The following is a 26256-nucleotide window of genomic DNA, read 5'->3' on the forward strand; positions in this document are numbered from 1 at the left end:
TTTAAAATTCACAATTTAATTTTATATGTCTGGACACAAAACGCACAAGCAAAGATCACCCAGCATCACTTGCAGTCTATCATTCTTCCTCTCTCGCACACAATCACACAAAAACATCACACTTCCTTGTGCTGTTATTTTCCATCTTTGATTCATCTCTGCTCTTATAACTTAAAATAATTCACATTAAAATACTTAGATTTTTCTATGGGCACTTAAAAGAGATAAACTCAGAAATGGGGCTCTGCCTTCTTCCTTCTTGTTGAAAGAACTGTTGTTCAGAGTTCGGAATTATTTTCCCAGCGAAAGGACTCTTGTTGCAGCACTTTCGCCAGTTTCTCATTAAATGGTTTGTAGAAGTCCTGCAGAATTTCTTTAGTTATAGGCAGCATGGGTCCCAGATTCTTGTCAGCTGGTCTCCTGGTGTTTGATGCTGGGCTTTTTGTGATTTGTGATTCTATTTCTTTTGACAATGGCCCTGAAAAACACACAAATAACTCTGTCACTTCACTTCTTCCTGCACCCAGTAATAAAGAAATGCCATTTGACAGTAAGAAATGACAGTTCCTTGCAGAAGTATTAATACCATTTAAGGCTGTTCCTATGTCTGTAAGGGGACTACCCAATGTTTCATTTGTATTTAATATAATAGACAAACACAGAATAACTCATTAAAAAATTCAATTAGGTGGAAAAGGAAACATTGTATTAAATTATTAACCAAATGAATCAATACCACCTTTCACTACAACGACCAATGTTTGAGGGTATGTCTCTCCCATGATGGTTTTACCTCTCTTTTTCTTTTTTTTTGGGAAAAGCTAAACCTCAGACAGACCAGACAGTGGGTGCCCGTGTTCGTGAATTTTAAGAAGACTGTCCAAAATCATTATGTCCTACTTACCAAGATTAAGAAAATCAAAGACTTTATGCATTGTGTCTTTCCTGTCGAAGGCATGGTCTTCCAGCCTCAGAACCAGAATCTGTTCTCTGCTGAAGACAGTCAGCCAGTCAATCAGGTATACAATGTAAAGGCCAACTTGCAGTCTCACCTGTTGGGAACAAAACAAGAGAAGCAGCCTTAGATCATCCGGTTCTGTTGAAGATATTGCTTTCATAGTGGTGCATGCAGCCTCTTCTGTAAAAGAAGAAGGAAAATATTTTCAAAGCTTTCTTTGCTCCTCTATGTGAATCCAGTGCATGATCATGGGAGTAAGTGCACATATTTATTTTGGGGAGTTGTGAGAGATAACTTCTGTGAGAATGTTTGATGTATGAGCCCCATTTTAGATTAGCATCACCAAGTCACTGATTATGTCTAAAACCAGTAATTTGACTTTCTAAAACTTCCTACTCACATTAGTTTTAGGTTACTTTAGGTGTCTTGCTGACACTTATCCTTTTATTAATCTGACACCACAGCACAAACAACTGTAGTTCTTTTCAACATGCATTAATAACTGATATCAATGGACAGACTTTGAGAACAGCTGCAGAGAACAGGCATTGCCCTCACAGGGTCACGAAGCTTGTTGGAGGCAGCTGGAGAGCAGGACCTCTAAATACCAGACAGTTTCTGTGTGGAGCCAAAAAAAAGGACTGTTGAGACTCCTTCTCCTCTTCCTCTAACCCAGTCAGCTCCAGAGTACTGTGGGAAAAGCTGGCCAGGATCCTAATACAAGGGCTCAGGACTGGCTGACTCCAAAGATTTAGTCTGATGGTCTCAAGGAGGTTCATAGCTTTGCTGAACTAAGTTTTGTTGCAGCCAGAGAGGCTACGCTTTCTTTTATGAAGGTCCTTTAACATGTGCTAATGAAGTGCGGATTGCCCTCCTTCTTTCCCTCTTCAAGCCTTTGCTACTTGTCTTTTCCCACAATCTTATAAACTGGTGGCTAAATTTCACTTTGAAGGAGGCCTGCCAGACAAAAGGAGGAAGGAGGGACCACTCACTGGCATTGCGTTGTTAACAGTGGTGTTGTACACACAGGAGCGCATTGTGTATTCCATAAGGCACCCCTCGAATAGCTGCAGGGACTCTGACACCTTCTCGTGGAAATCCTCCGCAGACTTATTGGCAATTCCAAAGTACAGGTAGTCAGAGTAAAGCCTTGGAGAAAACAGAGAGGCACTGTTAACATTTCCTTTTCATGTTTGTGAAATTCCCAGTTAAAGGCTAATGGATTCCGATTGAATGTATTTTATTTATTTGCATTAAAGAGTAATCTATCTAACAATGCAAGAGTGTGAGAATCCTAGCAAGAATTGCCTCCAGAGTTTCTTTCTATAATAAAAAGCTGTTTTGTTAAAAACTGAACTGGTGACCAGAATCAACTATTTTTCAAAAACTCAAAAATCATGTTCTTCTAAGTCAGTGAACTCATCATGGCAAACACCCAGTTTATTCTAGCATGTTATTCACTTAGGTGTTTTGTTTAAAACTGGAGGCTGCATGTGGCAACATAAAAACATTGATATGTGAAACAGTCTAAGATAGGCATGCTGAGATTAATTAAAACTTAAATAGTTTTGTTAAGACATTCTGACACAACCAGCCCATTGAGGACATTCATAATCTTGATAAGACCCAAAAGTAAAAATAAGTTTGACACATGGGGAATAGTGCCTATATGCAGGGGCCATTAGGTGAGAAGCGGGGCACACCCAGGACAGGTCATAATGACAATAATCATAATTATCATTATTGTTTTTAGTAGTAATCGCAATCTTGTTCGTCTTCTTTACCTCATAAAAAAACACAAACAGTATGATTAATCTAATCAACGATGTGCAATTCTTTAACACAAGTGTGGACAACAAACATCATGTTCTTCAGTGTGAAGAAATAAGCAAGTAGGTGAAGAAGGCCAAGTTTAAAATGAGTGTCAGGCACTCAGGAGGAAGCTCTGCACACGTTTAATAAATGTGTCACAGAACAACTCGTATGACAGGCAGCCACAGTAAAAGCCCAACGCATCCTTCATAACAGCCAGAGCTCTTGTTTCCCATAAAGTGGTGAAGCATCTCTGTGTCAGCAGGGTAAACAGCTGTGATAGGGACATGTTTTAGAGCTGCATCATTACAGGCATTTCAGAGCCAATTGAGGGCAGTGTGATAGAAATTCTTCCAACCTTTCCACTGGATCCCTGAGCATAATGATGAAGCGGGCCTCTGGCTGTAGGGCATGGATGAAGTCCTGGATGAGAAACGGCGGCTCTCCCTCTGTGGTGTTGTCATAGAAATACACCCAGGCGTTGTTATCCCACATGGTGGAGGCACTCGCTTCTCCTGCAAGAACACACCAAATGTGGTCGCAATGAAGAGCGAGCGCAATCAGAGTCTTAAAAAAACGGTGCTGAGCTATAAAGCAAAACGCATATGGAAACACGTTTCTGCTACTTTTATGATAGTTTCAGAGACTCACAGCTCATGTTTGTGTTTCTGGGAATTTTCTTTTAAGAAATAATTCCAAACTTGCTGTGGCTTGCTCCACCCTGTAGGTCTCCGTGCTGCATATGGTTGTTTTTGTGTGAAATTAAATCAACCGCATGTTTTAAAGGGTTTCAAGCAGGCTGTATTAAATGCAGATGTCATTTATGTTACAGTGGATATAGCCTTTATGTTCCTTCATTTCTGCTTCAAAGGTTATTTGGACGTAAAGCTGAGAATACATAAAACATAAATATTACTAATTAGGTTTCTCTACTTCACAATTTTAAATTGGAAGAAAAGAAAAATGTTTTTAACATATCAGCCTCAACAGAAAATATGTAACAGTTACATACTACATGTCCATGTTTTCAAAGAGTCTTGTGCATGAGTGCATTCAGATGAATATGCTAATGACCGATGGGAGTTTTCTTTATTGTTTTATTTATTGTTTTGATGGTTGAGGAGTTATAATTTATGTAAATTAAGTTACATTCAGAACAAGCCTTGCATTTCAAAGCCAATTGAAGGCAGTGTGACAGGTACTCTAATTTACAACCAGAGATGTGCTGTGAATTTGAATTGGGATCAGAACTGGACCGTTTTCAACATGATCAGGCCTGTTTGGTGATCAGAAACTAAGAAATTCAAATGTTTCCAATCAGTGAAAGGACAATACTAAGCAGTATGTATCTGTTGTGAATGTGTGTGTGAGTGTGTGTACTTTTCAGATTTTTACTGGGAAAAAAAAAGTTTGCCCTTGTAGTTCATAGTACTTTGTCTGCAACAAAAAAAAAAACCACTTTAAATACATTTAACTTTGTGGTCATGTGACAGAAAATAAAATAGTTCAAGGCATGTCAATGCTTTTTGTCCCTCAGAAATCAAGGACCGTATATAAAACACCAACTTTGATCTAGTTCCATATACAGTGAGGAAAATAAGTGTGTGTAATTGCAAACAAAAGCTACTATACCAAATATTAACAAATATTTTCACAGGTGTTCAAATCCTTATTTGCAGCAGCAAATAAGTCGTTTAAAAAAACCATACATTGTGATTTACGGATTTTCTCTCACAGTGGACATGGACCTAAGAGGAACATTTCAGGCCCCTCCATCACTTGTTAGTGGGAAAACTTGCAAAGTCGCACGGTGATCAAATACTTGTTTTTCTCACTGTACTCATTTAAATTAAACCTGCAAATAGCAAACACTTAAAATTCTCTTTGCTCTAGTATTATGTTCGTATGAGCACACAAGCAAACAAGTAGGCACTATAATTGCATCTTTGGTGGTAAAGAGAAACTGCAGCGTGACTGCTGTCAACACAATGACACTCGTGTTACTCATCAAGTCAAACGACATCCTTTCTCAAACAATTTGAGCCTAGTAACTTTATCAGGCTGCACCGAGAAATATATTCAGGATTCATTAGGCTGTCTGTGCCTTCATTATGCTGTTATCTGCTAAGTGAAGCCTTATCGCTTTCTCTCTCCCTCCGAAAAAAGAGACTTATTTTCTATGCTGACAACAGTGAATGCGAAACTGGATCAGTACTAATGCCGTCATGTCTGAAATGATACAGACTGTGATCTTGTCTATTTAAAGGGCCCCGTGTCAGCTAAAGAGGGTGTATTTCACTCCGAGTAAACAAGTGAAGGAGCCAGACCGTCGTTCCTGTGGTTCCCCAACCTGACCATCGGCGGAGGAGAATCTAAAAGCAAAGACCCTGGCCGGAGGCCTGCACCTTGCTGGGCTCTCCCGGAGCACTGAGTGAATACCGAGTGGGCTTTTGGCACGCTCCCCCACCACGTTACAAGGATTACTTCTTTAAAGAGGGAAACAAAACAGCACAGCACGCTAAGCTCAACTCAGTGCAGTGTGAAAAGGCTATTGTCGAAACGTTAAATCAGTTTTCCTTCCCAGCTGAGTCGTTTATTTGACACAGTGTTTGGACGATGGGAAAAGGCAGGAACAGATAGGAGCAGTGAAGCTGGAAACAGGATATGCTGATAGAGGAAGGAGGTTTGTAGGCTTCTCCACCCTGCTGTAGATATAAAAAAACAATGATTTCTTTATAAAGTACTCCAGTGAAGTGGCTAACTGAGGCAGAAGGACGTCTAGCATTAGGAAGATGTTAGAGGGTCTCTTTATAGCTGAGTCACCGACTCTCTTTTAAAAAGAAAAAAAAAATTACACTCCTTTGCTGAAGTGGCTCCCGCAGAGCAGCCTCACTACCTGCAGCCTCTGAAATATAAGATTACAAGTGAAGTTGCAGGACACCGACAAATGCCAAAAAACGCTCCTGGGTGCAGCTTGACTGGTGGTGCAGGATACTGCTTGGGCACTTTCACACACGTATCAGAGCCTGCTACATGACCTGAGTAACTAATATGAAGTAAGTGAGGGAGGGGACACAGAGCGATGTTCTGACAAGAAAAAACAAAACAAAACAGGAAGACAGAAGATTAAGCTTAGCAGGAAACGTTTTGGTACTAAAACTTCCTGCAGATCTGATTAGCAGTGTCTCAGGCATCGTGTGGCATGTTATCATTTGTATCTTGTACCTTCAGATCTCTGTTGGCAAATCATTCTTAAGTTGCTCGTTGCGCAATAGACCCATGAGTAGACCGAATGTGATAAGCAGCTTCCTGGCACTTGATTCGCAGAGTTTGTAGCGTATGTTCAGTTTGCTTAAACACAGTGAGAAGCAGGATGTTTGTATGTAGTTTAGGCTTCATCAGACGTCAAGAGCAACCTTGCTGTGGACAACCAGGGGCTTATAAAGGTCAACTATTAACAAACCTCTCCAAAAGGGAATAAAGTATTTTGACGCCCAGCATCCAACATGCTTTAATTATACTCCAGGCACAGTGACTCTTGATTGCATTTGTTTATGCAAATTAATAAAAGAACAAAACATTTTGCTATTTAAATTAGCGACATGTGTCTTCCTTTTCTCATTGTCCTTTTGTATGAATAGCTCTGTGTGTCAAGGTTGAGCGTGGAAACAAAAGCAAGTCGACAGTTTTGACAAGCTTTCATATGTTGGAAGATCTGAAACTATAAAGATGCAGCTAGAAACTAACTGATGACTGGCAATACTGGAGGATGCAATGCATCAAGTTGTGACACTTTTAACCCACAAGGGCTCTTTTAAATTTTAAGACATAAAGGAGGTAGCTTTTCTGACATTGCTCATGGTAGTTAACCTGACAAGCAAATAGATTTAAAAAGAACTTGTTTGAATTAAACCTTGTCAAACATATTATAAACAGTGATTTTTATTAACCCACTGGATTTGTTTTCCAGAAGACTTTTCATTCAAATATTTTGTTGATTCTGATGAGAATTGTGCTTCACATTGTTGAATATCCAGTCATTCTTTTCATGTTTGTTTTTGCCCTGAATGCAGTGTGACAACATGACCTTCTTATTACCCTCTCTATGACTTTTATATCATAGACTTTATGTTTTTCTACTCACTGGTGAAATAACTCTAAAAGCATCAGTTTTTTATGTTCCTGATTTTGTTCCATTATTTTCAACACATTTTATAGTTTAAGAGTTTGTCTACCAATTATGATGTGGCTTCTAAAGTTAACAGATGATGCGACTTACCTATGATGATGTTTGGGTGGCTGGGTGATCCGCTGTTGTTTGCAATTAGCTCACCCTGGATTTGGTACGTAGCCTGATCAAACAGGTCAAGATAGTCCTCCACTGGGTACCGATCATGCAAACCCTCACTGAGACGAATGATACCTGAAAAAAACAAACATCAAGAAGGATTCATCTCACAGTTTTTCTCAGCAGATGCAGGTTTGTTTATCATTTTATTCAGGGTTCAAACTTGCAATGCAGACAAAAAGCTGTGAGTATTTAGCTTTACTTGCTATGTTTTTGCTATCTTTCCCAAAGAACCTATGTTCAGTATGTGTGCCACTACTCTTTCACAAAAAATTGTTACTACTCATCAAGATATGAGGAAAAATAGTTTACCATACTACCCAGCAAGATGGCCATCTATCAAACATATTAAGAGATACAGGAGCATGACCTTAAAACAGTGTACCTACTAAGACAAACATCCAAAGTTACCAGGCACCAAGTGCTGAAATAGGAGTGCTGGTAATGGGAAGTGAACTACATCAGTAGGAACCTCGACAACTCTGGACTTGCTACGAAAGTGATGAACTCTTTTTATTAGTTCTTGCAGTTCTAGTTGGTATTAATTCCTGCTGTGAGGACCAGTGCTTGGTTGCAACACAAGATGTGATATGTATTCTTATCTGATATTCGTGATCAACTCTGAGCATTCTCCAATCCGACCTCAGTTTAGAAATAGGAGATTTTTCTTCTCCGTTTGTTAATATTTCCAGTTAAAGGCACATTTTGCTTTTAAAGCAAAATGTGTTTTCCATCTGAGCTGTGGCTGAGCACAGAATAATTATAGTGATGAAAATTTACTATGCTATTGTAGTTGTTTGGTAAATGACTTTGCAGCGTGTGTGCAGGATTAGAAAAATGATGTAAGTCAAACAGATGTTTCTTTTAATGACGCGTTAGTGCTAAAGGCTCCAACAGCAAGTCAGTATCAATATTAATTTAGAAAATTCGCATTTAAATCAGGTGCAATAGCTCTGGTATGGATCTGCCATCCGTTTTCTTTTAGAATTTAAATTAAATGTCAAGCATTTGCGTTGTATTTCATGACTTCTGCTCCATAAAGCAGACACATTTGCCTGTGATTCAGGCTTCTCGTCTCAGAAAGCTATGTGGCACATATCACATCAGTTCACCATTTCTATGTATCAGTCTAGCAGTGCCCCAAGGGGGAACAAAATAAATAAATACAAAACAAGGCCATTTGAATTCAGAGTGCCCTGAGAGGATGCCTGAGGAGAAAAGAGCTGATTACCAGCACCTGCCCGAGAGTGCATGTCTGGAAGGGATAAAGAGTAGGTGACAGAAAGCATGAACGCAAAAGGGAACGAAGTGGGACATTCCCCTATCGCAGAAATACAGCTGCACCACTGCGAGCGCCAGAAAAACAACCATAAGGCAAATAACTAATCTGTAGATAATCATCAACTCCAAACTAAACATATCATATTAAAGTAAGCAATGCTTGCAGAATAAACAATCTGGCAATTAGGTTCTTGGAATGTCAGAGGGATTAAGCTCAGAATCTGGATCAACTTCAAATGAACTTCTTTGGCTGTAACAGGCAGTCATCTTTTGATATTTGTGATTACAATTTGGGAATGTTCTTTAAAGAAACAAGTACTACTGTTAGCTATATGCTGATTAGAATAACACCAAAAAAATCAGAGTGACAATAAAATCATTGCGATTCATATGCAGAGAAAATAAATTATGGGTGTTAGTTATAGCTGGAAGAAAAAAAAAGACCTGTGCCCACTGAAAGAAGCAATCTTGGCAGCATAGTACTCACACTCGCACTGTGAAAGAACAGCTGTTGATCTTCAGTGAAAATTGACTGCATGTTTTGTACAACCAACTTAATCTTTAGTCATTATCTAATCTTTGTTTGATTTTGCAATCAGAGGTGACTATAAAAGAGCACTTAACTGAGAGGGAGATCAGTGCCCTTCAGCTTCACTGCCCTTTTTTCATTTTCCTATAAGAAACATTCTTTAAAAATGCAAACATTATTAGCCCACACACACTGACTCACTGCACTAACGTCTGTCTCTGGAGCTCCTGACGCTTTCCATTATTCATAAGCTCTAATGAGTGTTTCAGTTGGAATGGGATGAAAAAAATACATGCATTAAATATAGTATGATGTCTTGCCTCTTTTATTACAGAAAAATCTTTGCCACCTTAGAAATAATCAGGTCAAGGTCTTATCACATCTAAAAACATGTTTAGATGAGTGTGGAAAAGGAACTCAATTTAGAAATAATCAAAACTCAAAAATAACCCAAAATGCCCTTACTGTATAAGGCAGTGGTTCACAAAGATTTCCCCCCCAAACAAGAAAAACAAAATTGACTGGGCAAATATATCGTTCCAGCAGACATAAATGCATACACATATTTCATTTTCAAACTCCACTGAAGTTTATTTCACACTTCAGGTTGCAACAAAACTACAAACCATCTTTACAGTGATACACTTTTGTGTAACGTTTTCTTTCTTTTTTTTTCCTTTCATCCATACCGCTAGCCACGCACCCACCCCACCCCCCCAGAAAGGCACCAGGGTGGCTTGTGGGGGAAGGGAAGAGGGTGCACAGGGGGAGGAAGTGAGACAGGGGTGGAGGGAGGGCTAAAACACTTTGCCGCATCTTGACTTGAAACGGCAGCATTATGTGTTTTCCAGTCACATAATACAGCATAATAAAATAACTACGTTCCTTGAAGGCAGCGCTCAGTCTCTCCAAGAGTTTTATGAAACTCTAAAATACTGCTTTGGGAGATTTCTCAAACATGCATGACAGAAGAGTCAAAGCGACACTCCAGGTATGTTTTTGATGAGACAACAACTTCATAAGATGATGTAAAGCTAAAACAATTTTAAAGTACTACCTCACCCTTCATTTTACAGCTCCAAATTAGTCAGATTATGAGGATGTAGACTGTTAGTCCTGTGTGTCGTTCAGTTTTGCACATCAAAAGACTAAACTTAAGCTTGAGCTAAGTTAGACTGTCTCACCGAGGACTGATAGTTGTCAGGTCAGCATTTTCCTCCACCTGTGCTATGATTGTCCCCCTCAGAGCCATCATGGGCCTCTTGACTCCGTCACTTTATCCAAACCTCACATTTGAGTCCGAATTTTAAAATGACTGCCTCTCAAACATTTCTTCATTGTCTGTGTGTTTAAAAATGATGCAGCTTTATCTGGTGATATTATATTCCTCTGCCATGTTGTTTAGTCTTGTGTGTAGCAGTGTGTTGGTGAAGAAGAAATCTTCCATCTTGTGGGGCCTACCTAACACAAGTTATAATGGCCAGACCTCCTGGCACAACAAACTTTAACTTTTTTCACCTAAACCAGTGTCAGTGCAAAAGAAGCAATACAAGGCTAATGCGTAGTCACTGCCTGATCTTGTTTGGCTTTGTAGCTGCAATAGGGGGTTTTGAGAAAAGCATAGTTTTAGTCTGAAAATTTGCACTAAAGTCTACCCTCTACAGTTCTACCACCGCTGAACAGGATAAGCGTGTGAGCAGCAGATGATTGAAAGTGTTAAGAAAGTTCTCCCAGGTCTGATTGTTTTTTGTTTTGCTTTTTTGTTCTGACCGGGAGAAGTGTGCTCTCCAAACTTTTTAAGCTCACAAGGAGGAGCCTTAATATTTTTCATAAATTATCAATCTCCTCTTATACTGTCAGGACATAGTGATAATTTTAGGAAATATGTAAAAAGTATATTTTTATAAAGTTTACCTACTGTGGCTTTAAATCTCTCGTATGATGGTTCAGCATTGCTTTTAACATCACAGATGTCTTTGCAGCAGAATAAAAAAGAACACGATGGCACCACACTTTCTGACAACAGAACTGACACGACCAGATGTCTGCTGTGAGGCGGTTCTTACTCCTCGGCACTCTGTGTTTGTCTCTTTGTTAGAGTGAATGACTTGTTTGCCACCTGTTCAAACTCAACTGAATGCCAAATCAGAGCGGCGGCATCAGAAGGTTGCTCATGCTTCAGAATTCTGACAAAAACAAGCTAATTATTGTCTCATAATATTTAACTTTCAACAAGTTAAATGAGAAAATATTTTTATAAAATCTCATTTGACATGTTCCATGTAAGATATATTTATGTAACAATGGTATTAAATAAATAATTTGCTGTCTAATTAGAACATGCATTATTCCGCAATTAGCTGTTTAAATAAGACAGAAATACACATGGGGATGGAAATTAGAATGAACTAAAGATGCAAAATAAGCAACCACTGAACGCTGAGATAAGAAATATGTTGAACAGATTGGATGTAAGAAATGAATGCAACAGTGAGTGCTGCAGTAGTGCAAGTGCAGGGTTAGTTGGTTGTGTGGCTTCAAAGCATGCCAAGGCTTCATTCACACTGAATATGTTTTGACATATTCAGATGTTATGGCTTCAACAAAAGTCACTTATCTATGTTCAAGGGAAACGTAGCATAAGTCGAGATTCTTCTAAATTCGTCTAAATTCTTCAGGGTGAAGCTTTAACTATATATATATATATATATATATATATATATATATATATATATATATATATATATATATATAATATATATATATATATATATATATATATATATCTTGGAGGGTAAGTGATACCACAAAATGATATAGGCATAAATAATGGAGGGAGGAGAGAGATGCATGTTTTCTAGCAGGAAACACATGACTTTGTGTAAGCCAAAGATGAAAATGTCTAGGTTCGTTGTATCCTCTGTGCGGTGAATTACTGCTATTGTAACACCCTGGAAAATAGGGGAGTCAGAATAACTAGTGTGATTTTCTGCACTGCTCACGCAGCAGTTTAATGCAACGAGGAGAGAACACGAAAGTCCCCCGGTGAAAGATAAAGCCACTCACTACCAGTCTTTCCCAGAACATGCTTACTAGCTGAGTGTGTATGTAGAGGTTGCAATTTCCTTTAACGAAATGTCACCAACATAAATACAACGTGAAAAATAACTTTTCAACAATTGGTTTTCTGTATTTCTATTATTTTTAAGCTTTTTTCAACCAATATATATCAATATTCATTAATGTATATTATATATATATATATATATATTGATGTAAATAAGATTTAAAATTGTTACTGTTAATTTTAAATCTTTTGTTTTTATCGTCAACTCTTGTAGTATGAAACAATTTAGAACAATCTTTTTGTACTGCACTGGTACAAAACTGAGAGAGCAAGTTTCACCAGGTATTGGAAACATAGAAAGCTGCAACTAAAATGCAAGAGGTGCTCCACCACCCAAACTACAAAAGCTGGACTTATGTGCAAAACCAGTAAGCAGGGAAGAGTTGAAGAAAGTGGTCGGACAAGACGTAGTGGAAGAAATGCTCCCCATAAACACAGTTAACTCTCCCACGTTGTCATGCATGTTTTGAGGCAGCGACAGCTCTTCTTGGCAGCTTCTGAAAATAATTAATAAACTTGTAACAGAACTTAGCGACTCTAAGTCAAGTAATCGGAAAAGCAACTAAGTTAGGGTTTCAAGGAGTAATCGGTAATCATAAATCAAGTTACTTTTTCAAGGTATCAATGTCATTACTGGGTGGAAATAACTATAACTTTTGCAGTATACAAATATGTGTGTGTTCTTGAAAGAGAGGTAAGAGTTTTGAGTTGTTGAAAGAAAGCCAAAATTCCCAGCTGCAGATTGCCACAAGCCATTTAGAGGACATGGCCTGCATGTTAAAGAAGGTGCTCTGATAAAGTGACAAGAAATTTGTGTTAACAGGGCCTCTCCAGCCAATCTGACTGATTTGGTGCTATTATGTAAACAAGAAGAAGAAAAATTCTCCAGATGTGAAAAGCCATTCTGTAACGTATTAGATCACAAATGAACAACATCTTCAACTATCCAATTATGTATAGTTGGATAGTTCTACTTTGTGCAACTTTTGGATGTAAAAAAGAAAAAAAGAGAGATCTCTCTTTCCTCTCCTCAGGCATGGGTTAGTTGATGTGAAGGACCCATAAAGAAATGAACATCACACCTCCAAAGATTTGATCAGATCACACCTGTAGAATTACTTCCACTGTTTGCCACAGGAAGCTTTACTCACCAAACCTCTTCCGGGTCCACCAGTGTGGCTCTTTGAAAGTGGTAAACTTTACATCTGGGTGTAACCGCAGTCTGTCGTATAGGTCTGTTGTGCCACACTTTGGTTGACCAATAATGTAAAAATAGGGGAGGCACCGCATGCGGTAGAGTGTCCTGTTGCGATGTAACAGATGGTGATGGAAAGTGCTCCTCAGGTGCTGGAAAACTGTCCGGAAGCGCCTGGAATAGCGTCCGTACAGATTTGCCTTGTATGGATCTGTGGTAATATTCCCAGTGAATTCCTCATACCAGCAGGGGTTCTTGATGCCAGGCAGGAAGTTGGATGGGATGACAGAAAACATCTGAAAAGGCAAAAAAAAAATAAAAATAAATAAAATAAAAATACTTCAAGTCATTCTACTTTAAAAAACAACCTCAAACAAGATTTCTGTTACACTGCACAGCAGAGGACTAACACATTCTAACACGCTAAAGGAAGAGGTTTCTTAAACATTTTTAGTATGCTGGATGGTGTCTGGAGAAAGGAGAGATCATAACAGGTTAGTTCACAATACTGCAGCTACTGGAGAGGCACAGCTTTTAAAATGCATTTACAATCTCAGATGCACATCCATCCCTTTTCTATATCCACCTAATGCTTGCAGAGACCCAACCAGCTGGTGCCTATCTGCAGCAGTCAACAAGAGAATCAAGGTACAACCTGGACCACCATGTCATTTTAAAGTGGCCAATTACCATGAATGCATGTTTTTGGAAACTAGAGTACATCGGAAAGAATCTGCACATGCATGGGGACAACATAACAGAGTGACACATAAAGAGAGGTGGCTTTTAATTTTTGCTTAAAAAGCAGTGCTAAACGATCATCCACCGTGGTTTTATCTCATGACAATGTGAAGAAGCAGAAGAAGAACTGACAATTATATAAATCATTAACTGATTTTATGAAATAAATGAAAGCACACTAAAAAAAAACAAATTTTCTGGTATTTCTGGTCAAGGTTAACCATTCCTTGATGCTCTTCGCCCCCACATTGAAACTCTTCAACCTGCAAAATGTAACATTTAGCCAAAAAAACAAAATGTTTTTTTGACTAAATGTTACACACTCAATAAGTCTTACTCTTGCTGAGTAAGACTTTTATAATCAAATTATTTAACACGTGGGGATTAAGGATTATGGTGATTATGCTTGGTGCTCAAACCTTTCTATTCACTTGTATGTAAAAAGCTGCCTGAAACCAAAACAAGTCATAATAAATTTGTCATGGAAATGGTGGTGGTGAGGTGGTGAGGCAGACGCTGGAGACCCAGGTAGGTGTATGGTGAGTAATTTAATGAAAATAAGTCCACAAAAACACAGAGTCAATAAACAATAGTCCGCGGCCAGGCAGCACGGCTGAGCAGAAGCCAGGGCTCACACCGGTAGCAACTGGTCTTAAGGGCGGCACAAAAAAACAACGACAATCTGACAACAATACGACAAGGACCCGACGAGGAACAAAGGACACAGGAGGGACTAAATACACTGAGGGTAATCAGGAGAACAAGACACACCTGGGAACAATCAAGGGGAAGACAGGACAACGAGGAGAACTCAGGACACAGAAACTCAGAATTAAACACAGAACCTGACAGTACCCCCCCCTTAAAGGGCGGCTACCAGACGCCCAAAACCAAAATCCAAAACTCAAAAACCAGGGTGGGCGGAGGGGCGACGGAAGGAGGGCCAGAGTCCAGAAAACAAAAAACTACCCACAAAAGGTGGGCGGAAACACAAGGAGGGGCCAAGAGTCCAAAACTAAACAGAAAGAGGGCAGAGGCGTCGAGGGGGGTCCGGAGGGCGTCCTCGGCGCCCGCGGCAGACCCCACAGGGGAGGTCCGGAGGGCGTCCTCGGCGCCCGCGGCAGACCCCACAGGGGAGGTCCGGAGGGCGTCCATGGTGCCGAGGAACACTAGGGGGCACTGGAGGAACACTAGGGGGCACTGGAGGAACACTAGGGGGCACTGGAGGAACACTAGGGGGCACTGGAGGAACACTAGGGGACACTGGAGGAACACTAGGGGACACTGGAGGAACACTAGGGACACTGGAGGAACACTAGGGGACACTGGAGGAGCACTAGGGGACACTGGAGGAGGAGCACTAGGGGACACTGGAGGAGGAGCACTAGGGGACACTGGAGGAGGAGCACTAGGGGACACTGGAGGAGGAGCACTAGGGGACACTGGAGGAGGAGCACTAGGGGACACTGGAGGAGGAGCACTAGGGGACACTGGAGGAGGAGCACTAGGGGACACTGGAGGAGGAGCACTAGGGGACACTGGAGGAGGAGCACTAGGGATCTCGGGAGAAGCACCAGGGATCTCGGGAGAAGCACCAGGGATCTCGGGAGGAACACTAGGGATCTCGGGAGAAGCACTAGGGATCTCGGGAGGAACACTAGGGATCTCGGGAGGAACACTAGGGATCTCGGGAGGAACACTAGGGATCTCGGGAGGAGCACTAGGGATCTCGGGAGGAACACTAGGGATCTCGGGAGGAACACTAGGGATCTCGGGAGGAACACTAGGGATCTCGGGAGGAACACTAGGGATCTCGGGAGGAGCAGAGTCCACGGAGGCCGGAGCGGAATCCGGCGGAGCAGGAGCCGGAGCGGAATCCGGCGGAGCAGGAGCCGATGCCGGAGCGGAATCCGGCGGAGCAGGAGCCGAAGCCGGAGCGGAATCCGGCGGGGCAGGAGCCGAAGCCGGAGCGGAATCCGGCGGGGCAGGAGCAGGAGCCGGAGCGGAATCCGGCGGGGCAGGAGCAGGAGCCGGAGCGGAATCCGGCGGGGCAGGAGCAGGAGCCGGAGCGGAATCCGGCGGGGCAGGAGCAGGAGCCGGAGCGGAATCCGGCGGAGCAGGAGCAGGAGCCGGAGCGGAATCCGGCGGAGCAGGAGCAGGAGCCGGAGCGGAATCCGGCGGAGCAGAGTCCACGGAGGCCGGAGCGGAATCCGGCGGAGCAGAGTCCACGGAGGCCGGAGCGGAATCCGGCGGAGCAGAGTCCACGGAGGCCGGAGCGGAATCCGGCGGAGCAGAGTCCACGGAGGCCGGAGCGGAATCCGGCGGAGCAGGAACGGCAGCCGGAGCGGAATCCGGCGGAGCAGGAACGGCAGCCGGAGCGGGGTCCGGCGGAGCAGGAACGGCAGCCGGAGCGGGGTCCGGCGGAGCAGGACGAGGAGCAGAGGCTGGAGCTGGGGCTGGGCTGGCGGAGCGGATGTATGGCCTGGGAGGCAGAGGTTTAGCATCCCACGCCGTGAAGGCTGTCTGGCGTATATCCTCTGCCTCCCGCTGCAGCTCCACCAGCGCGGGGTGCTGGAGACGTGGAACCCAGTAGTCCAGCAACATACCCAGGCGTATGGCGAACCCTAGCCGTCTCAGGGCGAACGTGGACGTGCTCTTTGCCTCCTCATAATCGCGGATAGTACGGAGCAGCTCCTCTAAACCCTCTGGGTCCATGATGTTAAACAGCGCGCCTCACCGTATTTCGGGTCGGGTCCTTCTGTCAAGAAATGGTGGTGGTGAGGTGGTGAGGCAGACGCTGGAGACCCAGGTAGGTGTATGGTGAGAAATTTAATGAAAATAAGTCCACAAAAACACAGAGTCAATAAAAAATAGTCCGCGGCCAGGCAGCACGGCTGAGCAGAAGCCAGGGCTCACACCGGTAGTCCACAAAAACACAGAGTCAATAAACAATAGTCCGCGGCCAGGCAGCACGGCTGAGCAGAAGCCAGGGCTCACACCGGTAGCAACTGGTCTTAAGGGCGGCACAAAAAAACAACGACAATCTGACAACAATACGACAAGGACCCGACGAGGAACAAAGGACACAGGAGGGACTAAATACACTGAGGGTAATCAGGAGAACAAGACACACCTGGGAACAATCAAGGGGAAGACAGGACAACGAGGAGAACTCAGGACACAGAAACTCAGAATTAAACACAGAACCTGACAAAATTTCAAATTAAATCGGCTACACCAACCATGACCCAATCAAAGTGCAGCAGATACTGAGTGCAGCAGAAAGTTATTTTAAGTACAAGCTAGAAAGCCCGTAACAAGTAAACGATCCTATAAAGAAACCTCTATTTTTTACAGAGTCTGGTCAGCTGCTATTTCAGGTTGCTACAACAAAGCGCTTCAAGTTGTTTTCTAGTTAAACATGCAAAAACGGCAGCAATAGGTTGTTTTACAAAATACATATTTTCCATGTAAATCCTCATGTCCGTCTGTCAGAAATTATGTAAAAAGTCTTTAAAATTGTTCCAACTATGCTGAGAAACAGTTCATTTTGGAGTATAGCTGCGACATCATTGAGAGTAAAAGAGAGGTAGCACATTTCAAACTTCCCCTTTTACTGGGATTTCTAAAGTTTTCTTATTGTTGCTAAAAATATATGAATGAACCATGCTGTTAGGACTTACTCAGCAGCTTGAGGGACACATCGACATTAAGGACAATTAATGCAGAAACCATCAGCTGATGGGCTTATTGATCATCCGATGACCACATTAAACTTTTCAATTAAAAAAAAAAGTGCTTCATCACAAAAGCCTCAGCACAGTCCAATATAATTAAAACTAGCAATTACTTTGAATCAGGCCGTGATGCGAATCGCACAACAATGAGGATGTTCAGGATGCAAAAATTTTGTGGGACCTTGTGCATCCCCTTGAGAGAGAATAACAGAATCATTAGAGACCTGTGAGACATTAAGTGTTTATCAGAGTTTTCAGAACAAGTTTATCTTTTATGTAAATTGAAGTAGATACTGTGGAAATGTAGTTGTTCTCCAAATGTTTTTTTTTTTTTTTTGATCATTTAGGATAAATCAGTCACTACCTTTGTGTATTCCTGTACATCACTTGTTTATGTTTTCCACTAGTTTATCCTAAATTCAGGCTTCATGTAGATGAAATTATACCAAAACATTAACAACTTTTCAACACATACATAAATGCAGAATTCAGCAAATGGTTTATATTTACTCACATGTGGATCGCTCCTCATCAGTGCTTTACGGTCAGGACATTGTCGTTGGGTCCGAAACTCCACCTTGGATTTGATGGATTTCACCACCAGTTTTATATGTGCATAGTCCCCCACTGAAGAGAGGTTAAAGGCAAAGGGTCCAGGACTGACAAAGCCGTTGAGGTGGTAAGGGGACGGCGTAAGGAGAAGACCCTTCTTGTCCCCTGTCAAAACATATGATGCCATTATGAGAAACATGATGGCTAGGATGAATAGGAAGCCGTACAGGCGGATCTTGCATCCAACAGTGCTTGAGCGTCTCGTTAGATCGCGTTTCACTTCCAGAACCGCAAACAAGTTCATAGGTGTGTTGTCCACCTGCAGGAGCAGCGGCCTCTTGTGGTAATCATCCACAGCGGAGCCAAGCAGACTGTATTTGTAGTCCATCTGTGTCATGATGTCCAGAGCAACTATGCCCAGTGTTAGAGCTCAACGACATAAGCAGCAGCCATTCATATGCCACAGTTTGGAATGGGAAAATCTCCATAAACTGACATCCATGATGGTTGGTGGAGATCTGCCCACCTCCTCTACGGACATCTGCAAAATAAAAATAGCAGAAGCTTAACTATGAGACAAAACCAAATGCCATAGCAAAAATTATTCAACTACGTGTAGAAATGGAATTACAAGATTACCATTTAAAAAGAAATTGAGTTACTGTAATTTAATGGTTGAGTGTGCAATAATGCCAGTCTCAGTGTTCAGTACAAAAACAAGGAGATGCGAGTTTGAAACAAAAGCAATCGACTTCCTCTTAAGCTTCCTCTTGGTACTGCACAGCACAGCCTCACGGCTCTACCCACCCATCCTTTCTGTGCATCAAAGTCACAATATGGAGGCAGTGATAAGGACAAACGTCTTATGGATAAATTCAAACTGTGAACTACAAGGCTGCATGTTGGACTCTCACAGTGAGGGACAAAAATATCACAGCCTGACCTGCATAAGGGATTTATATTATCAGAAAATAGTTTCTTCTCTATGAGAAGAAACAGTCACACACAGATAAACTGTGTTGAAAGGATAAAAGTATTGAGAATTTTGATAATAATGTTCTTGCGGTACCACATGACCGTTTATCCTTGAACCTTTGATTTGTGTCTGAAGCTGAGCTTGCATGACTTGGTGTAAATAAAGTACAGCATGATGACAAAAAGCCCACAGAGGTAAACTCTAGTACATGTTTCAAAAGATAGAACAGCTCTGCTTCCTCTGGAGATGTTTCATGCATTCACACTCGCAGCTGCATGTATAGCTCCATGTTGCTGATGTACGACACACCTACAGCCTACTCCGGCACGCTTATATCATCAGACACAAGCAGAGTGGAAGTGAGTCATCAATCCTTCTCACAGCTGCTGATATTGTCTGCTACCCCTCCACCACCACCCAGAGCTCACACCTTCTGCACAAATCTGTAGCGCTTGTGGCACAGCTGATAACGGAGCAGAACTGGAGATTTCAGCCTCTTTATTCAAGCGGTGTCATTTACCCCCAGCTGAGCCGTCGGCTCCACCCTGCAGAACCAGTCCCTCGGGGAGAGAGGTGTAGACGCTTGAGCCTGGCTCTGTAAAAACCAACGTTGTGATACGACAACATGCTCAGACAGTAAATGGCCTGCACTAGACCTTGAGGACACCAAAGCCCTCCACATTATATTCAGTCATTCACATGCCGTTGAAAGTAAGATACATTATAGACATAAGGACAAAACATGGAGTAGAAACGACAGGAAGAACCCCTACCATTGTCTCCACTGTCGCTGCTTAATGCCCGGGTCAGCACATACTGACTCCCAAGTCATGATTTATGGATGTGCAAGACCTTCTAAACTAAGACAATATGGACACTTTTTAAAATCAACTTTAAATCTTTACATCTGTTTGTGTACATTTCAAGCCTGGCCATAGAAATGGGTGAAGCAATGATATTTGATAATAAAAAAATATAAGGGCAAGCAACCAACCTACCACAGCAGAAACATCATGATTGTAGGCTGTAGAGTTCATTCTAAGTATTGGTGTTCTAAGCTTTTGCTCTTCGAACTGAATTTGTTTCCTTGCTTTTCTACAGAAAACCTGTTTTTATGTGGTGGGGCTCTAACGGTTGCTGGTTTATAGAGACGAGCTCTCGGGAAACCAGCAACAGTTTCAAGAGGTTTCTTCAGTGGATATCTGCTACCAAATATATCTCATATCTGCTAGTGCAGATATGAGACATCAGCCACTGAAGTGGCAGCACTAAAAGCTTTTAAGATGAGCTAATATTTTTTATTGGCAAATTCAGATTAGGTAGGCAAATTCAGGAAAAGAAGATCTCTACTGAGATTAGGCAAACATGCGTACCAATCACATTCCAGGCTATGCAGGTTATACATCAAAGCAATGTCCAACACAGGATCTGAAATAGTCAAAACCTGCTGGCTAAGAAAGATGTTAAACAAATATTTAAAAAGCTCCTCTAGAATAAAATTTTCATCAAGACCGTTAATCCACTGTTGAATGCTTGTCAATTTCAATAAGTAGAAATATTTCATTTCCCATCAAAAGGGATTGTAAATTGCACTGAAAGCCTGACCATGCATCAAAATGTAATGAGCAGCAAATGAAGAACGGGGGTGAATTTCCAGTTTTCAAATAGTTGTGACTTTATGATTTTAAAAATTATGTAATGCCTACCAGAGCAATGCATTTATTGTGTCTTCTTGTTTTATTAGCCTGTAAAGCAGGGGAGTAGAAGCTAAGGAGAAATGACTAAATGTTCTAAAATTGTTTTAGCTCTTAGTACTTAAAATGCTGGACTGAGTGGGATTCCTTTCCTCTTCAATTTCTAAGAGGAAAGTGAAATGGGCAAGTGAAAGTAAAATGCAGAAAGACAGCAAGGAAAGTCAAAAATACCAGAAAGATGGAGGGAAGACAGAAAGAAAAAAGAGGGGTGAACTGTGTCATTGATGAGAGAATGTCATTCTCAGGGGAAGACGCATCTAAATCCATCAGTCTGCTAACTCTAGCAGCAGGCCACTGGAAGGTTGACAGATCTGCCATATTCATACAGCAAATATGTCGCGACTGTCTATCAAACTTGATAAAATGGTTTAACTCAATCGTAAACATGCCCAGGGGTCTGCAAACACAAAAAGAAGAAAAGGTTGGATATGTGACCTTTTCAGCTGACAAATCTTCTGATTTATAAGCACGTTAATGTAGAGTTATGCATTTCATGAGCAGATGCTTAATTTATTTCTGGTCAGAGAACTGCCAATATGGTTGCTGAACAATCATTGTATTTGTGAGTTACTGAAACTTATCAGTTGATAATTGTTTCTTTTCTTTATGGGTGGCTGACGCATGAGTCATTAAGGACAGAAAAAAATGTGCAGGTTTGGATCTTTGTAATATAGTTTGTTGACTGTCATATGAAATTATTATGTTGACTGCAATGTGCTTTCACCCTAGAACAAAAAAATCTTGCAGTCCATCAAGTTATATTTAAATATGTACTGTGTTTTTACCATCCATCCATCCATCCATCCATCCATCCATCCATCCATCCATCCATCCATCCATCCATCCATCCATCCATCCATCCATCCATCCATCCATCCATCCATCCATCCATCCATCCATCCATCCATCCATCCATCCATCCATCCATTTTCTTTAAAATGGATGTCTTCCTCCCTATGAAAATGGAACCGGCCACGGCCTTAACAAATAATCAGTGACAGACCTCTCTACGACGTCTGTCCTGCCATTCGGCAACAAAACAATCAAACACACAATCAGGCAGATTTGTTTAGATCTGTCATCTACTCTCCTCCAACTCCCCCAACCCCATTTGAGGGAAAAAAAAACAACCACTTTCTCAACCCATCATTTTCAGCAAATTGCTTTGTTTTTGCACCATTCTCTTTTTGCTCAATAATTATTTTCTTTGTGTGTCGTTGTCCATTTACGATGCTTGTGTGAAGAGCTGCAGTGCAAACCAACCAAAATATCTTTTATGTATCTTCTGACGAATCCCAGTCAATTGTTATCAACCATTAAATCACTCGCTGAAGCAAATGAAATTTTAGACTAACTTTATTACAGCTTTTGTCAAGCCGTAAAAATGAAATGCAGCGTGTTGTTGATTGTGTGGATTGAAACGTGAATAAAAACAGATTTATACTGAAATCCGCTCATATTGGTGTGCAGTTCTCGGTATTGCCAAGGGCTGTCTATCGTAAATGTTCTCTGACAGTGACAGGAATACTCTGCAAGCCTTTAATTTCTCAAAGCACAGCAGGGAAATAATTTTACCTGCAGAAAGGTCTGTGTGGAATAGAGCCCAAGAGAAATAGGCCAAGTTAAAATTCAAGTGTACAAGATCCAATTGGCTCCAAAATCAATGCTATTTATACTATCCATTCAAAGGTCCTCTAATCATATAGTCAGACTCAAATTAAATAATTTTGATTGGTACAAAGCTCTTAATGAAGCTCAGCAGATTACGTCAAACTGTTGATTTCACAGCAATCCACAATTCTGATCAAGCACGTGGTGAAAGTGGAAAGAAATTCCCTTCTTACTCCTTTTAAACATTTAGCTGGTTCAGGAGGAGCAGCCGTCTGCATAGACTATCTAGGGAGTGAGAGTGACACAGAAAACAAACACAACAAAGGCCATGGTCCAGGATTAGTTTTGCAACTTAATTGCATTGAGACAGGAGCACAAAGACACACAACTCTAATTCACAAAGTCAATTCATGGAAAATGAAGACAAAGCTTGTAGGCTTTGTGAGGAAATGTCTTTTTGACACAAACATTTTTGTCATAAGCCACTTGTCTTTGAGTGAGTCCACAAATCACAAGTAGTCTGTGGCACCCTGCACATCTTTCATTTTTCAAAAAAGCAAGAATGTGAACAATCTGCAAAAGATAAGAGAAGAGACAATTCATCACAGAAGCATTGAACCAGCACAACACAATGAGTACACAAGGTTACTGTAATATGACATAAAATGATTTTTTTTTACTGGAAAATCCCTTTGTAGTGGTTCCATTTCCAGAGGAAATCACAAGTTGACGCATTTTTGCAGGTTGCTGCAGTCTGCAGTACCACTTCTGGGTTTGTTCATGAGAACCTAAGGAAGGAAATTTTCGTAAAGGTCAGTCTGTCTTTTATTATTGGGTGCTGTTTACATTGCGCAGCAATCAAAATCTCACTTAGATGTAGAGAATAAGTCATGTACTGGGAGGCTGAGTTGTTTTTCATTTTCTTTTCTTTTTTTTTGACACAGTATTCAAATCAAATCTGATCTTTGTTTTCACAGAAAGTCAAAGTAACTGTTTTAAAACATCACTGGGCAATTTAGTCTTGTCTTTTGCTATATCACTTGAGTGAAAGATTAAGAAGGAAGAACAGCACTATGTATTTTGGGTAATGGTAGTAGAAAAACAAACAGATCCAAAGTTACAAGGACATGAAAGTAGCAGAAAAGTCTGAGAGGGAGGATGGGAAAGGAAAAACTTGAGATTTTATGAAAAACAAGCAATCAATGGAGTCCCCTGGGAAAAACTGTCAAACATTTCTCCAAGACGTTTCACCAATCTGTTGATATTCAGGGGATTATCTTGTCTACCAAACAAGCCACTGGGGACCAATTACAGGTGCTCCAAAGAAAACAAGCAAAACCTGAAGAATAGAAGCTTCAGCTAATGATTCGGGAGCTGAATATTTGTACTCAGCTCCCGTTATGGCTTCTTTTCCAACAAAATAGCTGACTATAAACTTCCAAGTAAATTGAGTGTGTGCTTTTAGTGTCAGCTCCCTCTTGCTCATCCACTTTGGACTGCCATGACCTCTTTAACAATTTTTTAAAAAAAAGGCAAGCATGGTGCTGGTTCTCAGCCACCAAAGACACAGAAAATACTGTCAGGGCAAGAATGTGGTGGAGAGCGGTCAGAAAGAGGAACAAAAAGGCGGGAGGGGAAGAGAGGGAGGGCGCTACTGTGTCCGCAGGAAAAGAAATGCTTTTCCACCAGGCTGCTTTCAGTAATTAAAGTTCAGCACGAGGCCAGCACAAGAAAGGCACAGCCGTGAAACCGTTTATATTCATGACTGGTTAAACAGAGCTGGAGATAAACATGTACAATATTCACTTCACACCAGACAATTTTGTTTTGCAAGGTGCATCCAAAAACAAAGCAGAACTCGTATGTTTAAATCATGAGCTACTCCTTATGGACATGTCCAGTTAGTCAAATTATTTGTTTGGATTTTTCAAGCTAATTATATTTGATAAATTAAATCAGCTGTGACCAGATCAAAAGGGATTTCTGGTCACCTTCATAATAAGATTAGTTGAACAGCTAAAAACAAAAAGCTTTACCAACATAGAAACGCCAACAAAAAGATAATGGCAACCTAACAAAAAGCTGTCCTGTTGACTCACTTCACACAAGTTCCCATGAAAATTTATTCTGGGGGATGCAAACATTTTCAAACACAGTTGGCATGTCACCACCAGATCGTTGTCAGTATTTTTGCTGGGATTCAATTTGATGACTCAACACAATAATAGTTCATAATTATGAAGCAGAAGAAAAAGGATACACAATTTTTTTTTTTATTATACAAATAAAAATTTGCAGCTTAGGCTTACTTAAATAAACTTTTTGTAGAATCACCATTTACTGGAATATCAGCTGCAGTTTTTGTCTTTGACGTACATCTCTTCCAGCCACATAAGCTGACAAATTTTGTCCCAATCCATCTTTGTAAAATACCTCAAGCTCAGTCAGACTAAATGTAGAGCATCCATAAAATGTAAATTTTAGTGTTGCAACAAAGACTGGGTTAGTTTAAGGTCTGGAGTTTCACCTGCCAATAAGAAACAATCTAAATAATTTCATAATAATTATGATTTGATGTTATTAAACATGTTTTTATTTTGTTGTTGTCTTCTGCAGGTATTTTCCAACTTCCCATTTTCTGCTGGAAAAAAAACATCCCTACCGCATGACGCTTCCTCCGCTGCTTCAATGTGGAAATGTCATGTTCAGGGTGATGACGAGTGTCAGGTTTCCGGCAGTTTCTTTTGAAGGGAAACTAATTTAATGACTTAACTAATTCAATGAGTTGTAACTGGAGATGCACAAGTGAATCAGCAAAACATCAGATCAACCCTGATCAGTATTCACAGTTCTGTGCGAGCATATACTCTGAGACACGAAAAGAGATGTTCTTGTAGCTCTTCAGTTTCTGTTGCATTCCAAACTACCATCTTTATTATTTAGAGATCATGGATGTAAAAAATAATAATTAATCAAAACTAGTTCAAATCAATGTCATCTGTTCAGACCTCAAAGATGTCAGGAACACTCTGATTGGTGCATCTGTAGTTGTGACCATTAACCAAGTAGCATTCATTAAATTAGGGAAATCAATTGGAAAAGGAATCATTGCTGCACGTAAATGAAGCAAGAAGAAATAGGGCAGTGAAAGAGGAAATTAATTGCCTGTATAACTCGACAGGAAAAGAGAGCATCTGGAAAGGAGGCTGCCCTGGGCTATATATGTACAATAGACCACAAAGAAACCAGTGTTTTACAGTGAGAAGATGCTCTGACCTGTCAAATGTACTACTTATACCCTTTGCAGTCCCTCAGGCTCTCCAGCATTAATTCAATCATGTAAATCACCACCACAGAAAAAAACCAGGCGATAAAAACTCAATGTGACCAACAAAATCATCCATCACTCTTATCCAGATAACATGTGCAATATATTAGACTATAACCCCCGAAAGGTAAAGGACGCCAGAAAAACCCATACATGTGGAGACCAGAAGATCTGCCCTTAGCTAAACCAAAACCATAAGGGGTCAAATTATAACACAGAGGGGTGTTGGGTAAGGTGGCCTATGCTCCTCAATTTATTACTGCTGCTTAGCTGAGATCGCAGGCAGTTCAGCACTTTTTTCCTTCTT

The 26256-nt window shown here is 41.0% G+C and overlaps 1 protein-coding gene across 3 annotated transcripts in view; it reads right to left on the bottom strand.

Moving 5' to 3' along the window:
• Positions 1-26256, bottom strand: part of LOC129368278 (carbohydrate sulfotransferase 15-like) — a 38000-nt gene continuing 11744 nt past the window's right edge. The window contains exons 1-8 of one of the 3 annotated variants that reach the window (XM_055043199.1): positions 19777-20195; positions 18243-18821; positions 13207-13546; positions 7050-7193; positions 3129-3285; positions 1951-2107; positions 905-1052; positions 1-478 (exon numbers count right to left, since the gene is read on the bottom strand). In XM_055043199.1, coding sequence (XP_054899174.1) covers positions 279-478; positions 905-1052; positions 1951-2107; positions 3129-3285; positions 7050-7193; positions 13207-13546; positions 18243-18677 — 1581 coding nt within the window. In that variant the 5' untranslated portion in view covers positions 18678-18821; positions 19777-20195 and the 3' untranslated portion in view covers positions 1-278. Of the gene's footprint in view, positions 479-904; positions 1053-1950; positions 2108-3128; positions 3286-7049; positions 7194-13206; positions 13547-18242; positions 18822-19686; positions 19737-19776; positions 20196-26256 lie in introns of those variants that run through there. The other 2 variants (XM_055043198.1, XM_055043197.1) reach the window with 2 other exon arrangements.

This window comes from Poeciliopsis prolifica, unplaced genomic scaffold, assembly GCF_027474105.1.
Source record: "Poeciliopsis prolifica strain line A6 unplaced genomic scaffold, Auburn_PproV2 SCAFFOLD018, whole genome shotgun sequence".
NCBI lineage: Eukaryota > Metazoa > Chordata > Actinopteri > Cyprinodontiformes > Poeciliidae > Poeciliopsis > Poeciliopsis prolifica.